Source organism: Hermetia illucens, chromosome 4, assembly GCF_905115235.1.
Source record: "Hermetia illucens chromosome 4, iHerIll2.2.curated.20191125, whole genome shotgun sequence".
Lineage (NCBI taxonomy): Eukaryota > Metazoa > Arthropoda > Insecta > Diptera > Stratiomyidae > Hermetia > Hermetia illucens.
Genome location: NC_051852.1, coordinates 48,957,670 through 48,980,279, shown reverse-complemented (window position 1 = coordinate 48,980,279; position 22,610 = coordinate 48,957,670). Strand labels below are relative to the sequence as shown.

Genomic DNA, 22,610 nt, shown 5'->3' with positions numbered 1-22,610 from the left:
GTTAAAACGTTAGGCTTAGTCTCATTCGGTGCGGTGGGTGAGCTGAACCCGGATAGATTGGATTCGTTACTTCTCTCTATTATATCCATCAAATCTGTTAGGTGACGCCCCCATTCTCCATACATTGCGTAATCCGATTTTTGGCGTTTGTCATGACTCTTGTTAGCATAGCAGGTGTCATGTTAGCAATTTCTTCTTGGATGTTGGTCTTCAAATCTTGTAGGGTTCTTGGACGGTTCACGTAAACACAGGATTTCAAAAAACCCCATAGAGAAAATCACAAGGGGACAGATCGGGAGAACGTGCCGGCCATTCCAAATCGCCTCTAATTGAGATAAGGCGCTCTGGAAAGTGTTCCCTCAAAACAGCCATCGATGCTCTTGAAGTGTGTGCTGTTGCACCATCTTGTTGGAACCAAGTGCCCCCCAAATCCAGATTTTCTAGCCGTGGGAAAAAAAATTCTGTAGCATGTTTACATACTGGTCCGAATTCACTGTCACTGTAATCTCATTTTCCTCAAAAAACCAGGGACCAATAATTCCAGCTGAGGAAATTGCACACCACACTGTGACTTTGGGTGAATGCAAAGGCTTTTGATGCAATTCTCGAGGGTTGGTGTCAGCCCAGTAGCGCATGTTCTGTTTGTTAACCGACCCACACAAATGAAAATGGGCTTCATTGCTAAAAAAAACAATAGCACCCTCGGGAACGACATCAAGAAGAAGCTCACACGCGTTCATCCGAGAATTGAAGTTACGTTCTGAAAGTTCCTGCACTATCGCCACCTTATAGGGATGAAAATGAAGATCATCACGAAGAATTCTTCTCACAGAACGATCGGATAGTCCAAGGGCAGATGCGTGTTTGCGCGCAGAACGCCGTGGCGATCGCAACATTGACGCTCTCACTGCTTCAATGTTCTCAGGTAATCTAACGGGCCGAGGGACTCCAGTTCTTCCTTTTGTCGCACTTGCAGTTTGTCTGAATGTAGTGACCCATGTAACAATTGATTTGCGGTCTGGGACGGGAGCCAACGGGGCTAAATTAAAGCGATTCCGAAATGCACGCCGTGTTGCAATAACCGAACATCCGCTTGAAAAGTAAACCTCAACGGCAAAGGCACGCTCCTCACTATTCCAACGCATGATGGCGACTGAACCGTGTCGGAACAAAACTTTAAAGTATCCCCTCTTGAACGAGACCACTAGCGCTCCGCTATCACAGTTAGATACTAGACAGCTACCTCACTCCCCCTTGCCCCTCAAGGGAGGAAATCAGTGCGAGTACACACGATTTCAAATTGTTTTGCCCTTGAGCATGAGCGAGATGTACCGAAAACCCGATCAGCTGTGTTTGACATACCGCCCGGACTTGCCAATGTATTGGTGAGATTGGCAAGTTTTTGCTTATGTATAAGTGAATACGTGAAACAACTTTTTGCTATATGGGTGAGCACGCCGTAGTACCAGAATAGCAAAAGCTCGCCGAGCTCTCTCTTACCAATACGATTTGACGAAGATTATGCTTTTTCCTTGTTTAGCGTCTCTGATGTGTACAGATAAGCTTCTGCAAGCACTTTTGCAAGTGGGGTCATTTTTGTAAGGGTACTGCCTATAGTAGATCTACTGTGTCCGCTATGACATCAACTAACTGAGTGGCGCGCATTTTAAAAAAGGAAGTTATGCTGCCGCACCCTGTATATATGGTAGCAACGCACCGAAAACCAGCCAACCAACAACATCAAACCGCACTGGTCAAATGGGAAGAATAAAGATAGGAGAATACAACTTTGAGACCGTTGATAATTTCTCCTGTCTAGGGTCGAAAATCACAACCGATAACAGCTACGATGATGAAATCTGCGCACTATAGGGTCAAAGCTTTTACTGTACTGTACAAGACTATGATCTTGCCAGTCTTCATGTATTCCTCGGAGACTTGGGTTCTTAGCAAGAAAAATTGCGAACTCTTGGCCGCGTTCGAGAGAAGAATCCTCCGAAGAATTTCTGGCCCCCTACATGAGGATGGACGATTCCGTAGCCTACATAACGACGAAATATGTGAGCGATACGATGACCATCTGGTTGTGGATAAAATACGGCTCAACAGGTTTCGGTGGATGGGTCACTTAATCCATATGGATGAGGATAATCCAGCCTGGAAATTCTATAAGGGCAATATCTATGGTAGAAAAAAAGACGATGCAGACCTTGCCTGAGATGGAGCGATGGCGTAGGTCAGGACGCCAAACAGCTTTTAGAGATATAGAATTGGTGGACCTCGGCGCAAAACCGGGGTGTCTGGAGTTCCTTATTAAGGCAGGCCTAGACCGGATACCGGTTATTGCGCCGTTGATGATGATGAAAAGTGTACGATTTACAGTTTTCAATTGATCTTCTATCGCCAAGGGAATTAGTCGCCTAGGAATTTTGATGCCCAGAAGTCCATTGAACTTTGTCCAATCCGTCTTCCCAGGATTCTGTCTTTGTATTACAAAGTGTTCGTCAGCAATAAATAGACTAGATTGAGATTCTAAGTAACAATGATCTGAGAATGTGATTTCATCTAGCGCTCGCCAGTCTCAATTCTAAAAACAGATTTTTAGGTCAATTACTTCTCTTCTTCTTTAAATCCCCCCGTCCTCTACGATTGCATTGTTACTCTCTCAGCAAATGTGGTAAGTTTTCGCATCACAACCTATTAAAGGTTCAAGGTCACTTGATCCTGTATATACTACTAGATTTCATAGTTATTGCATCGGCGCGCCATTTTAACATCAGGACATAGCTCTCGGTTTCGAGCACCCCTCATCGAAAAAGATCCTAGTTTACTAATCCAATACCATAGATTTTGCTAAAACTAAGCCATGGTTTTTGTACCAGAAATATATAAGGACAGTCCTGCAACTTTCCCAGCCTTGCTGCCAGTAGTTAGGAAGAGGCTCGGCATGCTGCATGTCAATTTGACTAATTTTTATGCATGTAAAGTAAGTGTAGTCTAATACGAAAACCGCCACTTACTGAAGCATCTGCTGCATCAAGTGTGGATTACACCAAGGTTACCAACTTGTTCTCACCTTCCGCGGAAAGTTTCGCTTTCTTTCGTTCGATTTCTCTGGATATCATCACACTTGCTCGTGCAGCAACGCCCATGTCCTCATTATCAAGAAATTTCGCCTTTTTTCGCAGTGCCTTCCGTTGTTGCCGACTGGAAGCCTTTCCAGTTTCACGGTGTCCGGATTGCATGGACCTGTTTTCATACACCGGTATTAGACTAGTTGTGTTCACCAATACCCGTTTCCTTTTCTTCCTTTTTTCCCCTTGAGGCGGAAGAAAAACTTCTGAGAGGCAAGCCTGTAGTTCCCTTTCCTTTGCAGCTGAAGTTTCCTTCTGCCGAGCCTTCTGCTCTCGTTTTCTTGAAATTTAAGCAACAGTGTCATCGACAGGCCGCCCGTACTCAGATTCCCCGTTCCTCTCATTAAAGGAGTTGCTGTACAATTGTTTCAGGCTGACCGCGGTATAGACACTGGGTGCAGTCTTTCCATTGGAGTGGAACTTAATGAGGCTTCTGTCTTCTCATTCTGCCTTCGTCCAGACTTGATTTCCCAAAGTCGCGGATGGACTCGACGGCTGTGACTTCTTACCTACCTCTTGGAGAGTTCACTTACTTTCATCTTTGTTTTTGCAATGTGACAACGATAAAGGTAGCTAGAATCCTCAGAAAGCTCACTTTCCCCAACTACAGCCAGAATTCCAACGGCATAAGCTAGAATTGTGGGCCTTAGCGAAATAAGATGGTGGAACTTTAGAGAGTACTCCTCTTCCTCTTGCGGCAATGTGCGTTTGTACTCTGGAAAGCCAAGTGATAGCAGACGCGAATCCGGTGTCGGGTTGTTTCTGACGGCTTCTAGCAGGCTTCTGATTGCTAGATCTTGGTCGCAATTGTACAATGGTATAAATCAACGGAGACTCCCGATATTGTGGAATAGAATGCTTTCTACGAGCGGTTCAGGGAAGGCTTTCTAAAACTGACATTATGATTGTGATGGGTGATCTGAATGCCTTGCTTGGGCATGTGATGGGGAAGCGTAACGATAATGGTGAGAGGTTTGTGGATTGATTGCATGAACAGGGAGTGTATCTAGGATTCTCTACGTAGGAGGTGCATTTCGGAGAAACTTATAGCTATTACAGAGTGACATATAATGGCGCCAAATGCTGCACCGGGGTAAGATCTCAGAGGATTTTGAGGTCCAAAGCGGAGTCCGCCAGGGTTGTATCTTGTCACAAGCACTGAACCATCACCTCCCATTACCGCATCACGAGGTATCACCGCATTACCAAGCATCATCGCATTATCTAGCATCATCGCATTATCTAACATCATAGCATTATCTAGCATCATCCCATTAGGTAGCACCATCCCATTACCAAGCATCATCGCATTATCTAGCATCATCTCATTATAAAAGTGATGTTGTAATATAACAACAATTAACGTTAGTGCTCTTGGTAGTACAAATCGCGGCGGCAGTTGTTTTGGGCTGGATTTTGGGCTGTTTTCTGGTTGGCTTTGGGCTTGCTATAGGTTGACTTCGGGTTGGCTTTTGGGCTGATTGCGAGCTGGTTTTTAGTTAGAAAATGATTTTGGGGTGTATGCGCAAATGAGAATGGAGATTCTTCGCTTATAGTTATAGATTGTAAAGTTACGGATTAGAATAAATGTCGGCGGCTGCTTACGGCATTGGTTTACGTAATATATCCTGGTACAAGTGGCCGAGACGATTATCGAGTGTTGATATCGACTATCAGTTGCGAATTTGTTCCCTCAGCCGGCTTTGAAGTGAAAACGTGATTTTGTTTTGAGTGTGATACGCAAAATTTAATTAGGCTCAGCAAAGATAACATCTCAGTAAAGTAATGCTCGTTCGCAAAAGTCACGATTTCCTGTTCTTTGCATGTATATTTTCACATCTATTACTTATACCCTTATGGGACCTTTGTTTTTTTTCTCCTCTTGCATGAAAGGTTCGTTCCTTCTTCAATGATACTTATTTGGTGCTGTTGTATCCCTTACGTTTTGGTCGTAATAAATGCATGGCAAATTGTTCTAGTAGTAACTAATGTTTGGTACTATGGTACTATCCGAAAGTTAATATTTAATGTTGATAGTTTAACATCATATGTACGGTTAAGGTGATGAAAAGTGATGTTTGTGGTGTTAGTTTGTAATATCACCTTTTTCAAAAAATGATATGATATCACATTACCTACTAATGTAATGTTTTGCGCACCTCTACTACATCTGTTTGCTCTGTCGCCGGGTCATGATCCTTGGCCAAATGGCTCCGAATTTTGAAAGAGAGGCAATTAGAGTTGGACTGAAAATAAACACCAGCAAAAACAAGGTTCTTAGAGCACGGAAAGCGTTGATCAATTTGCACATATTGGAAGTGTGGTTTCTCCCGGCGGTGGTATCGAAACCGTGGCGGGAGCTGAAGCGTATTTCAGGTAACCGCGACCGATGGTGCATAGGTGTGATTGACGCGCTACACCCCACCAAGAGGTAAATGCCAACCACATTTTACTCGTTTCGTTAAAAAAAACTATACCACCGTTGCCGTCACAGGATGTACTCATTGTTTTTCCGTTGCAAGTGAAATATATTAAAAATATTCATGTATTTCTCAAAACTTAAAGTATGAAAATAAATACAAAGTTATAAAGTATTAACAATAAAATGTTTCAACAATAATTAAAAGTTGGCACTGCCATTCAGATTAACCAAAGCAATTACAAAAATATATTTTAACATCTATCCCTCTGCAACTATAACTCTACATGAAAATTGTTGAAGTACTTGTGACGCATTGCTTACGAAGAAATGGGAAAACTTGAGAACAGCATGATCAAAAGGAAATTTAAACGATAGGCGTAAAAGTATCCACTAAACTACAGTCATTTATGAAATAAAAACGAATATACATGGCATCCGATGTGTCTCATTATGTTCGTTACTAAATATATTGCCGACGATACAACCACGAACATCGTAAGCCAACCAAGAAATGAATATTTCGTTTCGGGCGGTCGTATGTGTTTCAATAAGCCTAACCAGCCACCATTATCGGCCAGCCAATGGACGAGATCTTCTTCAATTATTTCCGACATTCCATCGATGAGATATTGCAGGTAATCGTAGTGACCCTGGCGAACACAGTCTATGGCGAAGCCTCCACATACTGAGAATACAGATATGATTTTACCCCAAGTAATGTTCGTTTTAAATAATTCTTTGGCAACCAGATTGAGTAGCATCGGCGCTGTGTCGCCATCCTGAAGTTCCCCGAATGGAGCGCTTGATAGCTGACGAGATACGTTTGTATAGAGACGAGGATGGAGGCGTTCAATTTCTTCGCCCATCTGAAATATGGAGGAAAACCTGTTAGTTATGCTTCTGCTCCCCAATCTGCTATTACAAAATCCACATCAAGGGAGAAATACTCACGGAATTCAGGGCCGGGTACACTTCGTAAACTACATTAGATGAAGGCTCTAAAATTGCACGTAATCTTTGTATTACTTTCCGATTTAAGACTCCAGCGCGGCGAAGACGCGCTCGAATATATTGTCCGCATAAACATTTTCCCTGAAAGTAGGTGGTCTTTAAATTGTTGCACACACAAGTTTACATTCACCTAGAATTTTTTATTACTGATCGAATATTTTTAACAAAAAGCTAATGAACTAGAAGCAAACGAAGCAATTAAATAAATGGGGGTGTGAAAAATGAAGTATTTACATAATTTGGGAGATTTATCGATATGAACTCTGGTCGTAAGAATGTGTTAATTGGCTACCCTGGGAGCATGAATACATGAAAAATTATTCTGGGAAATTTCTAGTGAGTTCTGGATAGACAACACCTGATTTGAAAGAGCAAGTAGGAAGTTAAATATAAGCTTCAATAAAAAGCGCTGAATGGAACATAATTAAAACTTAAACACTGGGAAATTTCAAAGATTTCAGAGTGATGGGCATCTATATTTTTATTATAGAGATCATAGACGAATTGTACGTGGTACAAAATGAATTTGAAGTGATCGTCTGAAACGTGTATAGGGCAGCGAATGCAAAGAAATATAGTAGGTGGTATGTTCGCTGGCAATTTGTTTAAAAAAAAACACAGAGGACTCCATGAATCAAATCTTTTAGACGAGTCCTGCAACCCGGTGCCTGATGCTTGTCACTTAGCTTCATTGTCATCAACGGAGCAACAACCGGAGGCTGGTCTAGGCTTTCCTTAATAAGGAATTCAAAAGTACCCGTTTCTGCGCTCGGGCTCACCAATTCGATATCTCTGACAGCTGTTTGAAGCTATGATCTATGCCGTCGCTTCATTTGAGACAGGATCTTTCACGTTTTCTCTTTCTACCATAAATTTAGCCCCGAACAGATTTTTTTATCTAGATCATCCTCACTCGCAACGATTAGGGACAAAAAATGGCGAACTCTTAGCCGCGTGGTTCTCTAACTGAAATAAGCTCGGCGGCCTGGTCTGATTATGCTTCAAGTTAAGGTTGCATAATTCGCCAAGTACTCACACGCCCTCCTCGTGGTGGACGCTGGAGACCGCCTTCGTACGAGCCAAGGATGTGGGGGGTCGGGCTGAAAGTAAGTTCATCCAACTGACGAGGATCTGTTTAACTGCTGGTCATGTGTTAGGGGCAAGTGGATGTGACGGCGGGCGTGAGTCGAAGTAACAGTCCGTGGATCTTTCTACCTGCACTGGAGAAGGTGCTAATAGGACCCCAAGCCAAGGTGGAACAGCATACGTCGATGGCTGCGTGGCCAATGGGGAGCTTGTTCTTTAGTATGCGAACTCTGAATACTTTTGGTAACTTCACTTTCAAATAAGATCCTTACCCTAGTGGCCTAGCTAACCAGGGTGGACATTCTTCCCGGACTACTCGTGGATTCAAGGCATAGACTTAATAAAAACAAAAAATCGACGATAGAAGAAGAAGTTGCGATGCCAGGCGCATCATTGGAGGACGGGTGGCTGGCATCCAGCTAGGAGAGCAGTACAATCGGGGCCAGCCGTAGCGTCACTGTGTTGAAACGCAACTGCAGGGACCGCCCACTTGGAATCCACAGCTGGGTGTAGCGGATACCAGCTTTAGTACTCCTAACACGAAGTAGTCGGCATCGGAGGCCCCTTCAAAAGCAAAGACCGACAAGAATATCGGTTATCGGAAACCAGCTAAGGAGCGAAAGTTCATTGGAGTCCTGCTCAAGAGTCAGTACCAGAAGCCTATACATATTCTCAGTAAGATTGCTAAGAATAAGGAGGCCGATACTGTTAAACAGCGGGGTGAAAAGGACCTCGTTAAATACCAGGTGATTATTGAAGAATATAGTAGCTAAGGACTGGCAGACAAGCAGAAGGGTAACCCACTTTGAAACACAATTGAACTCAAGATGAGGTTGAACAAAAACGCAAGCGGAGCAGAATGTACAAGGGCTCGGACGCTAAGCAACTTCTGCAGACAGGTAAGCAACAACAGTCAGCCGACGAGCCACAAACTGCGAAATCCTTCAGCGACGTGGCCGGGATGGCAATTTCGCTAGCGGCAAACTAGCGCTGGAGGTGTGCACCAACGTTGAGGCCAGGTTGTCGGAGATAGTCAGTGAGCATCTCCTGGACCCCAAAGCCGAACACACCGAATCCATCCCTTGCTTTGATTTCTCTCATGGGGTTCGTGGGTTGTACGTTATAATTTGCGAGCACTTTCCAGGGGCTTTCTCGGTTTGTGCGTAGCTAAGATCAGCGATGCCTAGGAGGGCGTAAGTCTCAAGGTTATCCCCTACGATGAGATTCCCAGAAGACCGCTCACTCGCATCTGGTTGCCGAAAGTGCGCATGGACAAGGACAAGCTCATCCAATCCCTCCCCTTTAAAAACCACAGGATTCTCATGGATGACTGGGTAGTAATCAAGGAGGCGGAACCCCAGACAAACAGCCAACCTTTCCTGCTCCGTATAAACGGAGAGTTGCCACAGGCACTGCAAATGATAGACTATAAAGTGCGATTTGCACTCTGGAACGCAAACGTGAAAGTGTTTCGTTCTGCAAAACCGGACGACGGCCTGAATCCTGTCAACGACGCAAACGAGCTGTTGGAGGAGGTGAGAATGGACGGTTCAACGGGAACTGTTTATCATGCTGAGGGTAGCACAGATAAATATGCAGTACTCGAAATGTGTCTCGGCTAATCTGCTTGTCTTCCTCCTTGAAGAAGATATCGACATGGTATTAGTACAGAAGCCCTGAATCGGGGGCGACCGGACCATCATAGGGATCCAAAGCAAATATTATAATTTATCTCACAGCCAGGCAGACATAGAGCATGTATCCTCACGAGGAAGAGTCTGTACGCTTTTCTGTACCCGGACCTGAGCTCCAGCGACCTAGTCGTGGTCAAACTGGAACAGGCGGAGGCAGACATGACTCCCGAGCAATCAGCTCCACCAGACGAACTGTGCCATTTGACGACCATCAAATCAGCAAAAAAGGCCAACCTGTTGATAGGTTGCGACGTCAATGCAAGGCATATACTTTGGGGCAGCTCGGAAATTAACGAAAGAGGAGAATCGTTCTTGGATTTTACTATCAATACAAATGTATTGGTGTGTAACAGGGGCAGTACTCCAACTTTCCCTTCTCCCGGCTCGGATAATTGTGACAGTTGAGAGGAGTTCCTTGATATCATTCTACCAATAGACAAAAAGATTTTTAGACTGGAGAACTGGATTAGTTGGATAACGTAGGAGCCCATCCTTTCTAAAAAAGTAGGAAGGCTCCTGAACGGAACCTTCTGGTGAAACCGTGGAGCCGCTGGTTCAGACGCACTTCCCCGCCAACGAAGAGGACTGTGAATCAGAGCCTTGTTTTGGGGGTATGAAGACGCCTCAGGCGTCTGAGACTATCAAATCGATAATTACCGGGGATAAGATCGGCTGGGTTATAAACAGGTTCTCTATATATATGTAAATCTCCGGAGCCAGATGGCATAATGACAGTCATGTTGCAGAAGTAGCAGGGAAGGGTTGTGCCGAGGCTTGTCGAGATTTACCAGAGCTGTATCTCTTTGGACTACATACCACAGACATCGCGCACGCGTGGTTAACATAGCGAACAGGGCAACGGAAGCGAGCAGACGCAGCCATAAGTCTGCGAAGGACTTTCGACCAATCGCTCTGAAGACCCTAGCGCGTCCTGAACATCCAATTAAGGACGATTATGATGAGATAAGTCTCAGCACGTCCACCTCAAAGGCAAATTCACAGAAACCGCTATCCAGGAGGTAATTGGTACGACTGAGCGATCACTGCAGTTCAAGCAGTATACTCTAGCTGCCTTCCTGGATATAGAGGCAGCATTCAACAATATTAGCACCAAGGCCACTAAGAAAGCTTCGACCAGTATTCGATTGGAGGGGTGTCTTACGCATTGGATAATATCCATGCTAAGAACCAGGAGAATGCAATTGGATGTGGGAGGCAGCCATTTGACCAGAACTATAAACAGAGGCACCCCTCAGGGTGGGGGACATCTCTTCATTGCTCCGGTTAATAGTGATGGACGAGATTTTCCGAATATTGGAAACTAGCGGGGTGAAGGTGCTGGCGTATGCCGACCACTTGCCGATGTTAGTGTCAGGATGTTTCCCTCCACTATGAGTGAAATAGTGAAAGGAGCATCGGGAGAAAAACTCAATCAAAATGGAACTGGCGCTATTCACCACAAGATAAGATAAGATACCCAAATTCCACCTACCGGGGGGCTGAACGAACAAAGATTGTTTTTTTTCTCGAATGTAAAGTATCAGGGTTTAATCCTAGATCGGAAGTTAAATTGGAGATTGAACATAAAACTGCTTTGGCGCGTCCCATCCTAACATACGGCTCCATTGTATGGTGGCAGGCTTTGAGCAAAAAGTACAATAGAACGAAGGTTAATAGGTTTCAAAGAATCGCGTGTGCAGGTGCTACCGGGACTCTGCAGTCCAGCCCGGCAGATGCTCTCAATGTACTCCTGCACTCTCTCCCCTAAACTTCCCCATTGAATACGTTGTAGCATGCAGTGTCGTTAGACTACGTGAATCCGGATGCTGGACAGCGAGGCCCTACGGCCATAGTAACATCCTAGACGAAGTACCTAGGGAAATCCAGGCATTTTCAGCGAACTATGTCACACACAAGCTGAACTTCACAAGAAACTTTGCTGTGAACTTTCCAACCAGGACAGAGTGGGAGACCGGTGGCAAGTTGCAAGGTTATAACAGAGTATTCTTCAGCAACGAATCAAAGATGGTCTGTGGATTCAGTGCGGGAATTTTCTCGCATTCACACAGTATATCTGAGTCGCACGGTTTCCCAGGTTTCGCCAGTGTATTCCAAGTGAAGGTACTGGCGCTGCTGGAAGCCTGTCGGGACATAATCCGAGCCCCAAGCGTAACGTAGCCATTCTGGCCATTAAGGCCTTGTACTCACGCAAATTGAATACAGTGTCGAGCTATATGGTGTGAAGGCGGTTTGGGAATACACCTTCTTAGAATGCCTAGTGACCTTACACCTTTGTAATGCGATGCACTCTCTGCCCAAGACTTCAGGTCCTTGATCATGGACCACTAGACATATATGCTGGAGACTGGCCGGTTCATTATTCGGAGTGCGCAAAAACGTGCACCGAGCGAAACACTTCCTTACGGAAGGCGGATGGAATATATCTGGACGGAATATATGGCCTAGATGCTTTTCGGAGATCTTGCAGTAGGCGGTGGGCTGAAGATGGGAACTCCTTAAACTTGTATTTTGAGTCCCACTGAAGGCTCTGAAGAACTGCAGCATCCTTCTGGGCTACGGCGATTGTCGAAAAATTGAATGCGGCTAGGATGTTGATCTCATAGATCCGAGACAAAGCACCAGCAACTAAGTTACCGGACATATGTTGGCTGTCCGATGTAGACAGGCTGTTGTAGGCTATGTACCGAAATTGGTGAGGGGACGCTTTATCGGGGTTTTGTTTCAAAGCAAAAGTGGGTATCTTATGGTTTGTCGACACTCTGAACGGCCTGCATCAACGGAATGTCGAAAATATTTAATTCTGAGATGCGGGACTAATAATTCAAGATTATAAGCGTTGTCCATTCAGTGTGGTTCAGCTGTTTGGAAAAGAAGCTCAACGGCTTGCTGATTTGGTTCACCATCATACGGACATGCGTCCAGCTGGAAATTCATCTTCGAAAAGACATACTCCGACGTAATCACCAAAAGAGAAGAATGGTTGGATTACAGACTTAATAATCTCCGCCGACGGATCAGTCATGGAAAACCGATCGAGAATATTTGCGATAAAAATGGAGCGAATGCATCATACGAATCTGTTCCGACAGTTGGACAGCATTATCAGCGCTACACAGCAACGACATATCAAGCCAGCTGGGGTAGAAATTGGACGACTGAACGAAACATTCCTGATATGGGTGCCAGAGTACTCAAACATTGCTGGTAATGAGTAAGCTGACAGACTGGCTCACCAAGGTTCTCTGGTAGTGGTGGGGCCAGAATCAAAGCCACTGTCAAGTCCACTCTGAAGGAGGAAATTAAAGGGATTCACGTAGCCGCATGGAGAAATTAGAACTTCTGCCTGCAGGCGAAAATCTTTGTGAAGGAGCGTGGTATTTTTGTTATCCCCTAAGAAATGAGACATGAAAAACTGTAGTAATGCTTGTAACGGGACACTGCCCCTTAAACTACCACATGGAAAAAATTGGAGTGATGGTCTCGGCCATGTGCCAGCATTACATATGCAGAATTAGCATATTCTCTGTCTCTGGAGAATATTCTCAGATTCGCGAAAGCCTGCGAACGCCATAGGCGACACGCCGTTGAACAGTTGATCTTGGGGGATAGTACAATGGTCCTAACACTGGTCTACGTGCTTGGAACTGTGGGTAACCCCACTAAACTAAACTAAAAAGAACCAACTCGGAAAGCTCGAAATGGCTTGCACTTTGACTGGGTCCGGTTGGATGCCTCCAGGTGTAATTAGGTGGCCGAGGAATCCCACCTGCGATTGTAGGAATTTGCATTTCTCAACGCTGAGTACAAGACCGGCCTCAAGGGGATGTTGAAAAGTGTACTCGAGGTGCTCTAAATGCTCTGACTCTGATAATCCAAATATACGGAGAGTGGAGAGTGAATCAATCTCTGGAAGGTTTGCGCCGAGTTGCATAGTCCAAAAGTCATCCTAGTGAACTCGAAGAGACCGAAAGGTGTGCATATTGCCATTTTCAAGATATCTTCGGAAACTACTGGGGTTTAACGGCATGTCTTGACTAAGTCCAAGGTCGAGAAAGTATGGCAGTTTGCAATAGAGTGCTTAAAGTCGGGAGTGAGTGGAAGAAGGGCGGTCATCTGTAGTCGCCACAAGATCTCCATTCGCTATTGCGTTTAGGGATCATGTGAATTGGCGAAGATAAAAAACTGTTTGAAAATCTGCAAATACCATGCGACCTTTAGCTTTGATAATGGGCGCGTCTAGAAACGATCGGAGAGCCAATAGTGTTGATGTGGTGCTGAACATCATACTTGACTGACTCAGAGAGACTACGTTCGGTCGAGATGTTGCGGCAACGTCTTCAAAAACCGTAGAAAGAGTCCCTTATGAGGAGGACGAGATTCTTCCTGATGACCCAAGGGAAGTTGTGGGGTCAATGAGGGACCTGATGGGGGTTGTGACGCGCACGAACTTTGACAACGTAAAAAGAGAGAATTTTCTATTGCTGGTCACGGAAACGGAAAATGCCGCAGAACGCAATGAATTCAGAAGTGTATACCGCATGACAAAATTATTTCTTCTTGTAATCGGTGATGTTCTTTATGATGCCTTGTCCGGAGGAGCTAGAGGAGTTCAATGGATGATGACATCTTTCCAACTACGCTGACTATTTACTCTCTCACTGAGTAAGGGATCTTGACCAAATCGCTCTGGATTTGGAAAGAGAGGCAAGTAGAGATGGACTGAAGATAAACAGCAACAAAGTCAAAGTTTTCGGTCTGACGAGTCATCACCCTCTCCTTATCTGGTGTAATGGGTAGAGCATCGAAGGCGTCGATCAATTTGTATATCTAACAAGCGTTGTTTCTGGCGACGGTATCACCGAACTTGATGTTGCCCGATGCATTAACAGCAGGAGATCCGCCTTCACTGCCTTGTTTAAAATCTGGAAATGCAGTTACCTCAACACCAAGATCAATTTGATACTGTTCTGTGCTAGTGCTCTTTTCGTGTTGTTATGTGAGAGCAGAACATGGAAAAGGATCACCACTATTACTCAAAAGTTCGAAGCTTTCGTCAACACCTGTCTGCGACGTATTATCGGAGTACGCTGGCCTGATACTATCTCAAACGAAGAACTTAGTCGGCGCACAGGCTTGACACGCGATTTGATTGAGAGGCGGAAATGTCTGCGAATAGGTCACACATTAATGAGGGGCGACAATTGCATTGCTGGTTACGTTATGAGCAGTTCGCCAGAGGAGCACTTGGCGTAGAACAGTAAAGGAAGAGAAGTGCATTTCCAGAAGGCGTGGCTGGAGTTAAAGCGCATTTCAGTGGATCGGGTACGATGGCGCGCAGGTATAGTTGGTGCTCTATGGTCTAGCAAGGGGTGAATAGCAGCCATATTTCAGTTTTTAGTATATGTGATCCTATGAGCAGCAACCTGGGTGATTGATGAGCGATTGAAAGACACAATCTGCAGGGAAAGCCAAGCGACGTTGAGGTCGTTCAGCTGTCCCTTGATCACCCAGAAAATTCAGAAACGCAGAAATCATTTGAACTCTACATTTAAATTTAATATGGCAGAGCTGTTGGTGGCCAAAAGGCAGTATAGCTCCCAGGGTGAAACGTGGATTGGTACCCATGATGGAGCATAAAACCTGGGAAACGTCAGCTGAATCAACACCAATAGTTCTACTACCAAACCCTATCTCCACCTCCACGTGGTGACCGCTGGGACCTCTTTCTTAACAAAAAGCTGCAGACGGAGAAGGATCAAGGCGGGTCTCCCGCGCCTAAAAACGGGACAAATTTTACCAACTAGTCCTCCATGTTGGGCTTTGGGGAGGTCTGACAACGGAAAGAAACTTGTTACGAAGCCACAACGGGATCCTCGGACTGGATGGATTTTACCAGCAACGAAAACGGAATAATGATTTGCGCATTTTCTCACGGAACGTGCGTTCCCTGTACAGAGATGGAACTGCCAAGCAGCTAGTGGATACCCTGTCCCAATTTAGGGCAGATGTAACAGCGTTGGAGAGGGAACGGTTTCCTGAAGAAGAGTCGCTACACCAAATATTATAGCGGCCATCTAGTAAACCATGTGCTCGGAGTAGGTTTTTAGTCAGCCAAAAAAAGGAAACCTGCTGTTATCGGCTGTGAAAACATAAGCAAACGGCTACTCTGCGCTTGCGAGGCAAATTTAGAAATATAAGCCTCATTAACATTCACGCCCTTACAGAGGAGACTGCAGATTCGGAGAATGATACCTTCTACTTTGCAGTAGAACGAACCCTCGAAGCCTGTCCCAGGTATGATATCAAAATCATACTTGGGGATTTTAACAGCCAATTAGGGACCGAGCCCGTATTCGGGCGATAAGTTGACGCCCATAGCTTACATAGGGATACCAATGATAACGGACTGCGGATTATTCAGCTAGCAGTATCGCACGAAATTGTTGTCGGAAGTACCTGGTTTGCACGAAAAGCGGTCCACAAACATACGTGGGCCTCTCCAGATGGGACCATTTTTAACCAAATTGACCACGTGCTGATCGAACGCCGCCTTGATGAATGTCAGAACGTATAGGGGGACGGATCTCGGATCATTATCTCGTTGGCATGGTGCTCCGAGCACGAATTACAACACCACCCAGAATCCCCTCTGACAATCAGGTGAGAGTTAGCACAGAAACCATTCACAATACAGCCCTACGCAACGCCTACAAGAGGGAAATGGAAGCCGCAATAACCGCAGTCAACAAAGATCCTGGGGATGAAGCATGATGATCTTCACAATCACCTGAAGAACGTTATCATAAATACGGTCACAAACATACTTGGCCTCAGCTGCAAAAAGAGCTCGTTTGAGGATGAGTGTAAGCTAGCAACGGAACGGAAGAATGCTGCATACTATGATACGTCATGCTGCATTCTCAAAGAACGCAGGCACGCGCAGAGACTTATCACGAATTCTGGCGAGCAGAGAAGCAACTCCACATACGGAAAAAGGAAGCCCGGGAGAGCCAACAGGTCTGTGAACTCGAAAAGTACAGGGAGCAACCCCACCAGGCGCGGAAGTTTTACCAACAAGTCAGCAGGATGAAGCCTTACGCACCTCGATGTTCATCCTGCCGAGACAAAGAGGGAAATCTGATTTCCGACAGAAATGGCATATTGGAATGATGGATTGAGTACTTTGATGAACTGCTGAACAACCAGAACATCGGCGAGTTGGAGGTCCCGCCAACTGAAGACGACGGACAAATACTGCCACCACCAAGTAAAGAAGAAACAGTCCGTGCAATTCATCGGCTTAGAAATCATAAGTCGTCAGGAGCCGATGGAATTACAGCCGAATTGGTTAAATATGCAGGCCACCAATTACACTAAGTGGTTCATCAACTTGTGCTCAAGGTGTGGGACAGCGAATCAATGCCTGACGATTGGCAAGGAAGCATTATCTGTCTCATACATAAAAAGGGAGATATCACACAATGCAGCAATTATAGAGGTATCACGTTGCTGAGTAACATATTCTCCTCTATCTTGCTAGGCCGGATAGCCCCATATGCCCAGAACATCATTGGCCCATACCAAAGATGCTTCACTCCAGATAAAAGCAGCAGGATCACTCTCAAGACCATTCGACATCAACAACGGTCTACGACAAGGGGATGCCCTATCATGCGTCCTCTTTAACCTGGCCCTCGAGAAAGTGATGCGTGATGCTAAGGTAAATGCGAGGGATACGATTCTCTTTAAGTCCACCCAACTACTGGCCTATACTGACGATATCGACATCATGGGAAGAACGACCCGAGACGTACAAACTTCCTTCATCCATGCGGCATGGTGGCAACGTCAGCACCGAAAACCAACCAACTAACAACATCAAACTGCACTGGTCAAACGGGAAGAATAAAGATAGGAGATTACAACTCCTTCTATCTAGGGTTGAAAATCACAACCGATAACAGCCACGATGATGAAATCCGCGCACGGTTGTTGGTAGTCGGCAGAGCCCACTTCACCTTACAAAAATTGTTCCGTTCGAAACATCTCACCATAGGGTCAAAGCTCTTACTGTACAAGACAATGATCTTGCCAGTCCTTATGTATTCCTGAGAGACTTGGGTTCTTAGCAAGAAACATTGCGAACTCTAACGACGAAATTTATGAGCGATACCATGACCGTCCGGTTGTGGATAAAATCCGGCTCAATAGGAAATTTCAGAACTAGTAATTGGAGTGTCATTAGCAGTAATCAAGTGATAGGTGGGCTAAAAATATTTGACGCTGCATGTTCCCGAATATGAGAATTGTTTTGGAAACTGGGTCTAAATGGAAAATACCCAAATTAAAAACCCATCAATTTTTGCTAAGTAGAATGGTTAGGAGAAAATTGTAAAACTTTTCCCACATGTCATATTTGGATACTTAGTCAAAATATTGTGGTTTGGTTTTGCTAAAGGATTATTCGAAAAGGAGTAGATTTCTATTGGTTTGAAATTTTGTTAAGAGGCTTGGAAGCTGCATGAAAGTAATTAACTCTTGACGGAGTTTTCAACATCCCATATTAAACTTTGTTTGAAGTTACTCGTCATGGCAGAAACCTAGGCCGGAAAATGAAAACCTTCAGAATTGCAAATGGATCGATCGCGTAAACAAGGACAATTACTTGATTAACAATGGATAAAGAGGTTCTGGACAAATCACGGAATCACGGAAACCCCTGAAATGGTCTTAGGGAATTTATATATAAACTAAGCATGGTCATAATAAAAGATAAAAGGTAAGACGCGTCTTATTTTTCTCGCCAGAATTCAAGCGAACCAAAAATTTAAACCCCGTCGTCAACATGTTGATTAGGCGAATTGATCGCCACAAACATTGGACTAATAAAGTAGCGAAGATTGTCTTCTCATATCAGCTAGCGTGCTGAAAACAATCGCGAGTGTGTTAGGAAGCACAAACTTATTCTCGATTCAATAGATCGCTCCCATGAAATGGAAGAAATGTTCTTAACCATTTCAAGATGATGATACGGAATTCTTTCTCGGAAATGTTACGTAACTCAGCTCCACATCCATCATTCTAGACACACAACTTTCCAGGTGATCCCCAAACATTTTTTTTGCGTTCTACAATTATTTACATTTAATGATTTCCCATGCACGCCACATAAGATCGCCCGATATACGTGAAAACAAGCTGGAAAATGATCTCATGATCTGAGCTAATGTTGCGGCTAAAAACTGGTGTGTGTTTTTCTGCTACTGAATGTTCTCGCTTGAATAAGACACTCCACGGCTGCTGGGCGCTAGCCGATTGTTAAGCAAGTTTGCACCTCATCGAACGCATTAAAGGTGCAAAACGAGCGACAAGATCACCTCTGCGGAGCTCGACACCTGTTGATGTATCAACATTCTCGCCTTCGGGTCCGTCTATTGTTGAAGCAAATTGTCAACACATTTATACGCAGCGCATTGTCTTATGCTGATCCAAGAGATCATACCCAGTTCCGACGTGTGTATGAGGGGGCCACTGGGAGATGCGCTTGGTCAGTGGAAGATATCTTCACCACCGCTGGGCTGGGGTTGGAAGACGGTTGATGGAGAAGGGTGCCGGTGGCTGGGACTGTGTTCTCTGCTCCAGGGTCCTGTTTTGGACACTAACGAGCGAGAGGTGCGATGAACTTAACCTCAAACTCCACTAAATACACTTCCACTAATACACACTAGTCCATTCGATGGGGATCACAATTTATGGGGTATGAACGCGGTATGAGCGGAGCAATAAGCGGAATCAATTACCTGATTTATTAGTTCTCCTTTGTACTTTTCATTGGACAGACTTTTCCGGTTCCTCCATTCCGAATTGGTTTTTGCGGCATCGAGTTCTTCGTAAAGCGGCATACAAGCTGATTCTCCGGGCACACACGACTCCACATTCTTCTCACCACCGTCTGTTGAGTCCGATACTGAGCTGTCCACCGAGTCCATACATTAACAAAAAATCACAACCAAGAAAACTGCATTCGAAATCTTCTCAGTCCATCTACAAGCCAAGACCCTAAATGGCTGTAATAGCCTCCAGATAGTCGGTGCTCGCTGCGAGCGCTAAGTGCTTAGCCAAATGATAAGTAGTTTTGGCTGTGGAGCAGCAGAGGCTATGGTGGAGTCGGGCGAGCTACACGGTCATACCACTGGCGGCCCCTCGTTAGCTCCAAGCATAGGCGCGTAAACAGCTCATCATCGTTCAGGGGCAATGGCTGGAGAACTTGGGAGATAACCGGAGAAACCGCAAGACAACATGGGGACGGCTAGAAGTGCTCATTTTATGAACTTATTAACAGAAAATCGCTTGGTATATGGCTGAGATGGTCGGTAATTCTGATACGCCGGATTGTTGTGTTGGTCATGCGTACATGGCGGTACTGCCGCCGAACCTACACGCTTACAGTAAGCCGGGGGAGCTTATTTGCTAAAAGTATGAATTATTTGCTCTCTTCCTACGTTCGAGTCTTTTCAATGCAAATTTTTGCATATTATTTGATCTTTTAGTCTTCCTTGAATTAAAATAATTCAGACACTCTGGAATCTAGCATTTGCCGACTTGGCACTAGAACTTGTGGAATTGCGACCTTTGACTAACTCATTTATGGCGGTATCAGCTCTGGTCCACGCCGGATGTTTACACAAATTCTTTATTATTATTGTGTCAGCTGGTCCAATAAATATTTCTATATAAAGAGCCAATCTTTCTGGGGGATGCGAATGTGATTCCTCCTTCGTATTGTTAGCACAGCCAACATATGATTGATACAGATGAACGTTTTTTCTAACTCAGCAACAACACAACAATTGTAGAATCACTAAGTACTGCAGGGACCAATCTTTCAATGTGTTGAGAGACTATCTGAGCTTCTTGGTTTAACGGACCATCACTGTGAATGCAGTGGGTTCCAGCGATTACATTATCTGCATTGATACCAATTTAATGACTAGTTTTCTATCGCTTACAGTGAAAGTAGCTTTCCAACTATCTCCCTGCACTTATTATTTAAGTTTAAACGGATCTTCGCCATATGACCTTTGTCTTCATACTATGCCATCAAAATGGACGTTACTCCCTTTCGTCATAGCTACATTTTTTATACGGTGGCAATTATTCGAAGGGGTGAGTAAAATGAGTGTTTGAGAAATTGCAAGCAAACGTTTTTCTTTTTCCAAGATCTTAACAAATTCGACGAAAGGCAATAACGATCAAGGAGTGAATCTCCACTCTACTCATTCTACAATGACTTATGGTGTCAATCTATTACACCACGAATGTGCCTCGAGGGGGTTTGCAGAGTCGGTACAGGAATCCTCAAAAAATACCTGAATAATGCAGGATGATTTAGCACTTACAGCTTTACTACCAAATCTTATCCTACTCTTCACGTTGCTAGCCCCTGGGCAATGTAAAGAAGCAAACGACAGAGGCTGAACTGCAAGTTCCGTGCGTCGTAAGACAGAGATGAGGTGGCTCGTCCTTTAAGCTGACAACTTGAAAGTGAGCCTCGCATTGAATACATGGTTCATCAAACGATTGTCTCATCTTCCTACATTTTATAGTGGGAACAGTAAAACCGAAATCGACTATATTCTCATAAGACGCAGACATTTTACCACCGTCACTGATTGCAAAGTCGTTCCCTATGAGACCATTGCACCTCAACATTGGCCGTTAATTGCCATCCTGCCAATTAAGCCACCGATAAAACAATGTAAGGAACGCACTGGCCCGCGGCGCATTAAATGGTGGCGATTTGGCGAGAAGAAACGATCTCACTCGTACGATTGCCGACCATTACGAATGTGGAAAAATCGTGGAACCAAATCAAAGACATGATCCACAAAGCGCCCTCTGCAACCCTCAGGGTCACCAAGCCAGAGAGGCGGTACATCCTACAACCGAGATACTTGGCTTTGGAATGATGATGTTGAAATGAAGGTCCGTGAAAAGAAACGCCTCTACCACAAATTTCTCGACGATAAAACGCCTACTAATTGGCAAATTTATAAGAATGCCAACCGGGAAGCAAAGAAAGCGGTCGCTGTCATCCGAGTGAACCATTTCAAAAATCTTTACGATAAACTGGACACTCCGCATGACGAGGGAGATCTGTATCGACTTGCTAAAAGCCGTAACGAACGCACACAGAATATCGAACACTTCTGTTGCGTTAATGACAAGAACGGTACTTTGCTTACCAACCGTCGAGTCGCAACGAATAGGTGGCGAGAATACTTCGAGCAGATTTTAACTGAAGAATTTGCTCATCCTCCGCTTCCACAATCATTGCCGACATTTGGACCAGTTCCACCTGTCAGCGCAACTGGTGCTCAGAGGTGGCGGTGGGAAAGACGGGGCGGCAACCCTGTCGGCCAAACCAAAACCAAATGGCCGAGGAGAACCTCCATAGTGGTGGCACCGGGAAACGCTGTACTCACTTTGGTTTGCCGCCCGTGATCCAGTAGGCGAATGTTCCAAAGGCCTAATTAGGACGATCAGACACGAGTCTGCACGGGGACTCATCTGAAGTGGTAAATTGGTCACGAAACCTTACTAGTGGTATACTGGTACCATGGGAACCCCTGGACTCTCATACTTCGGGTGATCTCCCGTAGTATGTGAGTACAGCTCGGTTATATGCGGTAGGCCCTCTAGTGGGAGTTTCATGAGGGTTGTGGTTATGCTCAAGCGAGAAGAGACCTTCGGGCCTCGGTGTGGTGTTGCGTTTCAACACGGGTGCCGTACTCCTTAGTTCGGTAGAGATTTAGATAATTCTTGCATCCACCAGTATGAATACTAAGCTATGCACTTGGTATAGACTGGTACCGTTGTTGCTTGTCTCAGCGGGGCTCTGATTGTGGTCACAAAATCAATCCGGTACCTACGTTAAACACCCAAGGGCTTAACTGTCAGCGCAACTGAAGTCGTGGAGGCGATAAAACGAATGAAATCGGAGAAAGCCATAGGACCGGACGACATCGCATGTGGGCTCTGGAAAGCGAAGAGCTGGGACCCAACACTGTGACTTAGTGAATTCTTTAATCGGGTTATTCAGGAAGGAAGAGCACCATCTGACTGGCAAGAAAGTACCATTGTTCCAATATGGAAAAAGAAAGGTAGTCCAGCAGAATGTTCAAATTACCGTCCGATCCGATTACTTTCCCATACCGTGAAGATTTTTGAACGCATTCTTGA

At 44.9% G+C, this 22,610-nt stretch overlaps 1 protein-coding gene across 2 annotated transcripts in view; it reads right to left on the bottom strand.

The window, feature by feature from the left end:
- Window positions 1-5,661: 5,661 nt before the first annotated feature.
- LOC119655648 (bcl-2-related ovarian killer protein homolog B) overlaps window positions 5,662-22,610 on the bottom strand; it is a 31,564-nt gene continuing 14,615 nt past the window's right edge. The window contains exons 2-4 of one of the 2 annotated variants that reach the window (XM_038061632.1): window positions 19,169-19,340; window positions 6,508-6,648; window positions 5,662-6,422 (exon numbers count right to left, since the gene is read on the bottom strand). In XM_038061632.1, the coding sequence (XP_037917560.1) occupies window positions 5,958-6,422; window positions 6,508-6,648; window positions 19,169-19,270 (708 nt within the window). In that variant the 5' untranslated portion in view covers window positions 19,271-19,340 and the 3' untranslated portion in view covers window positions 5,662-5,957. Of the gene's footprint in view, window positions 6,423-6,507; window positions 6,649-19,168; window positions 19,571-22,610 lie in introns of those variants that run through there. The other variant, XM_038061630.1, reaches the window with a different exon arrangement.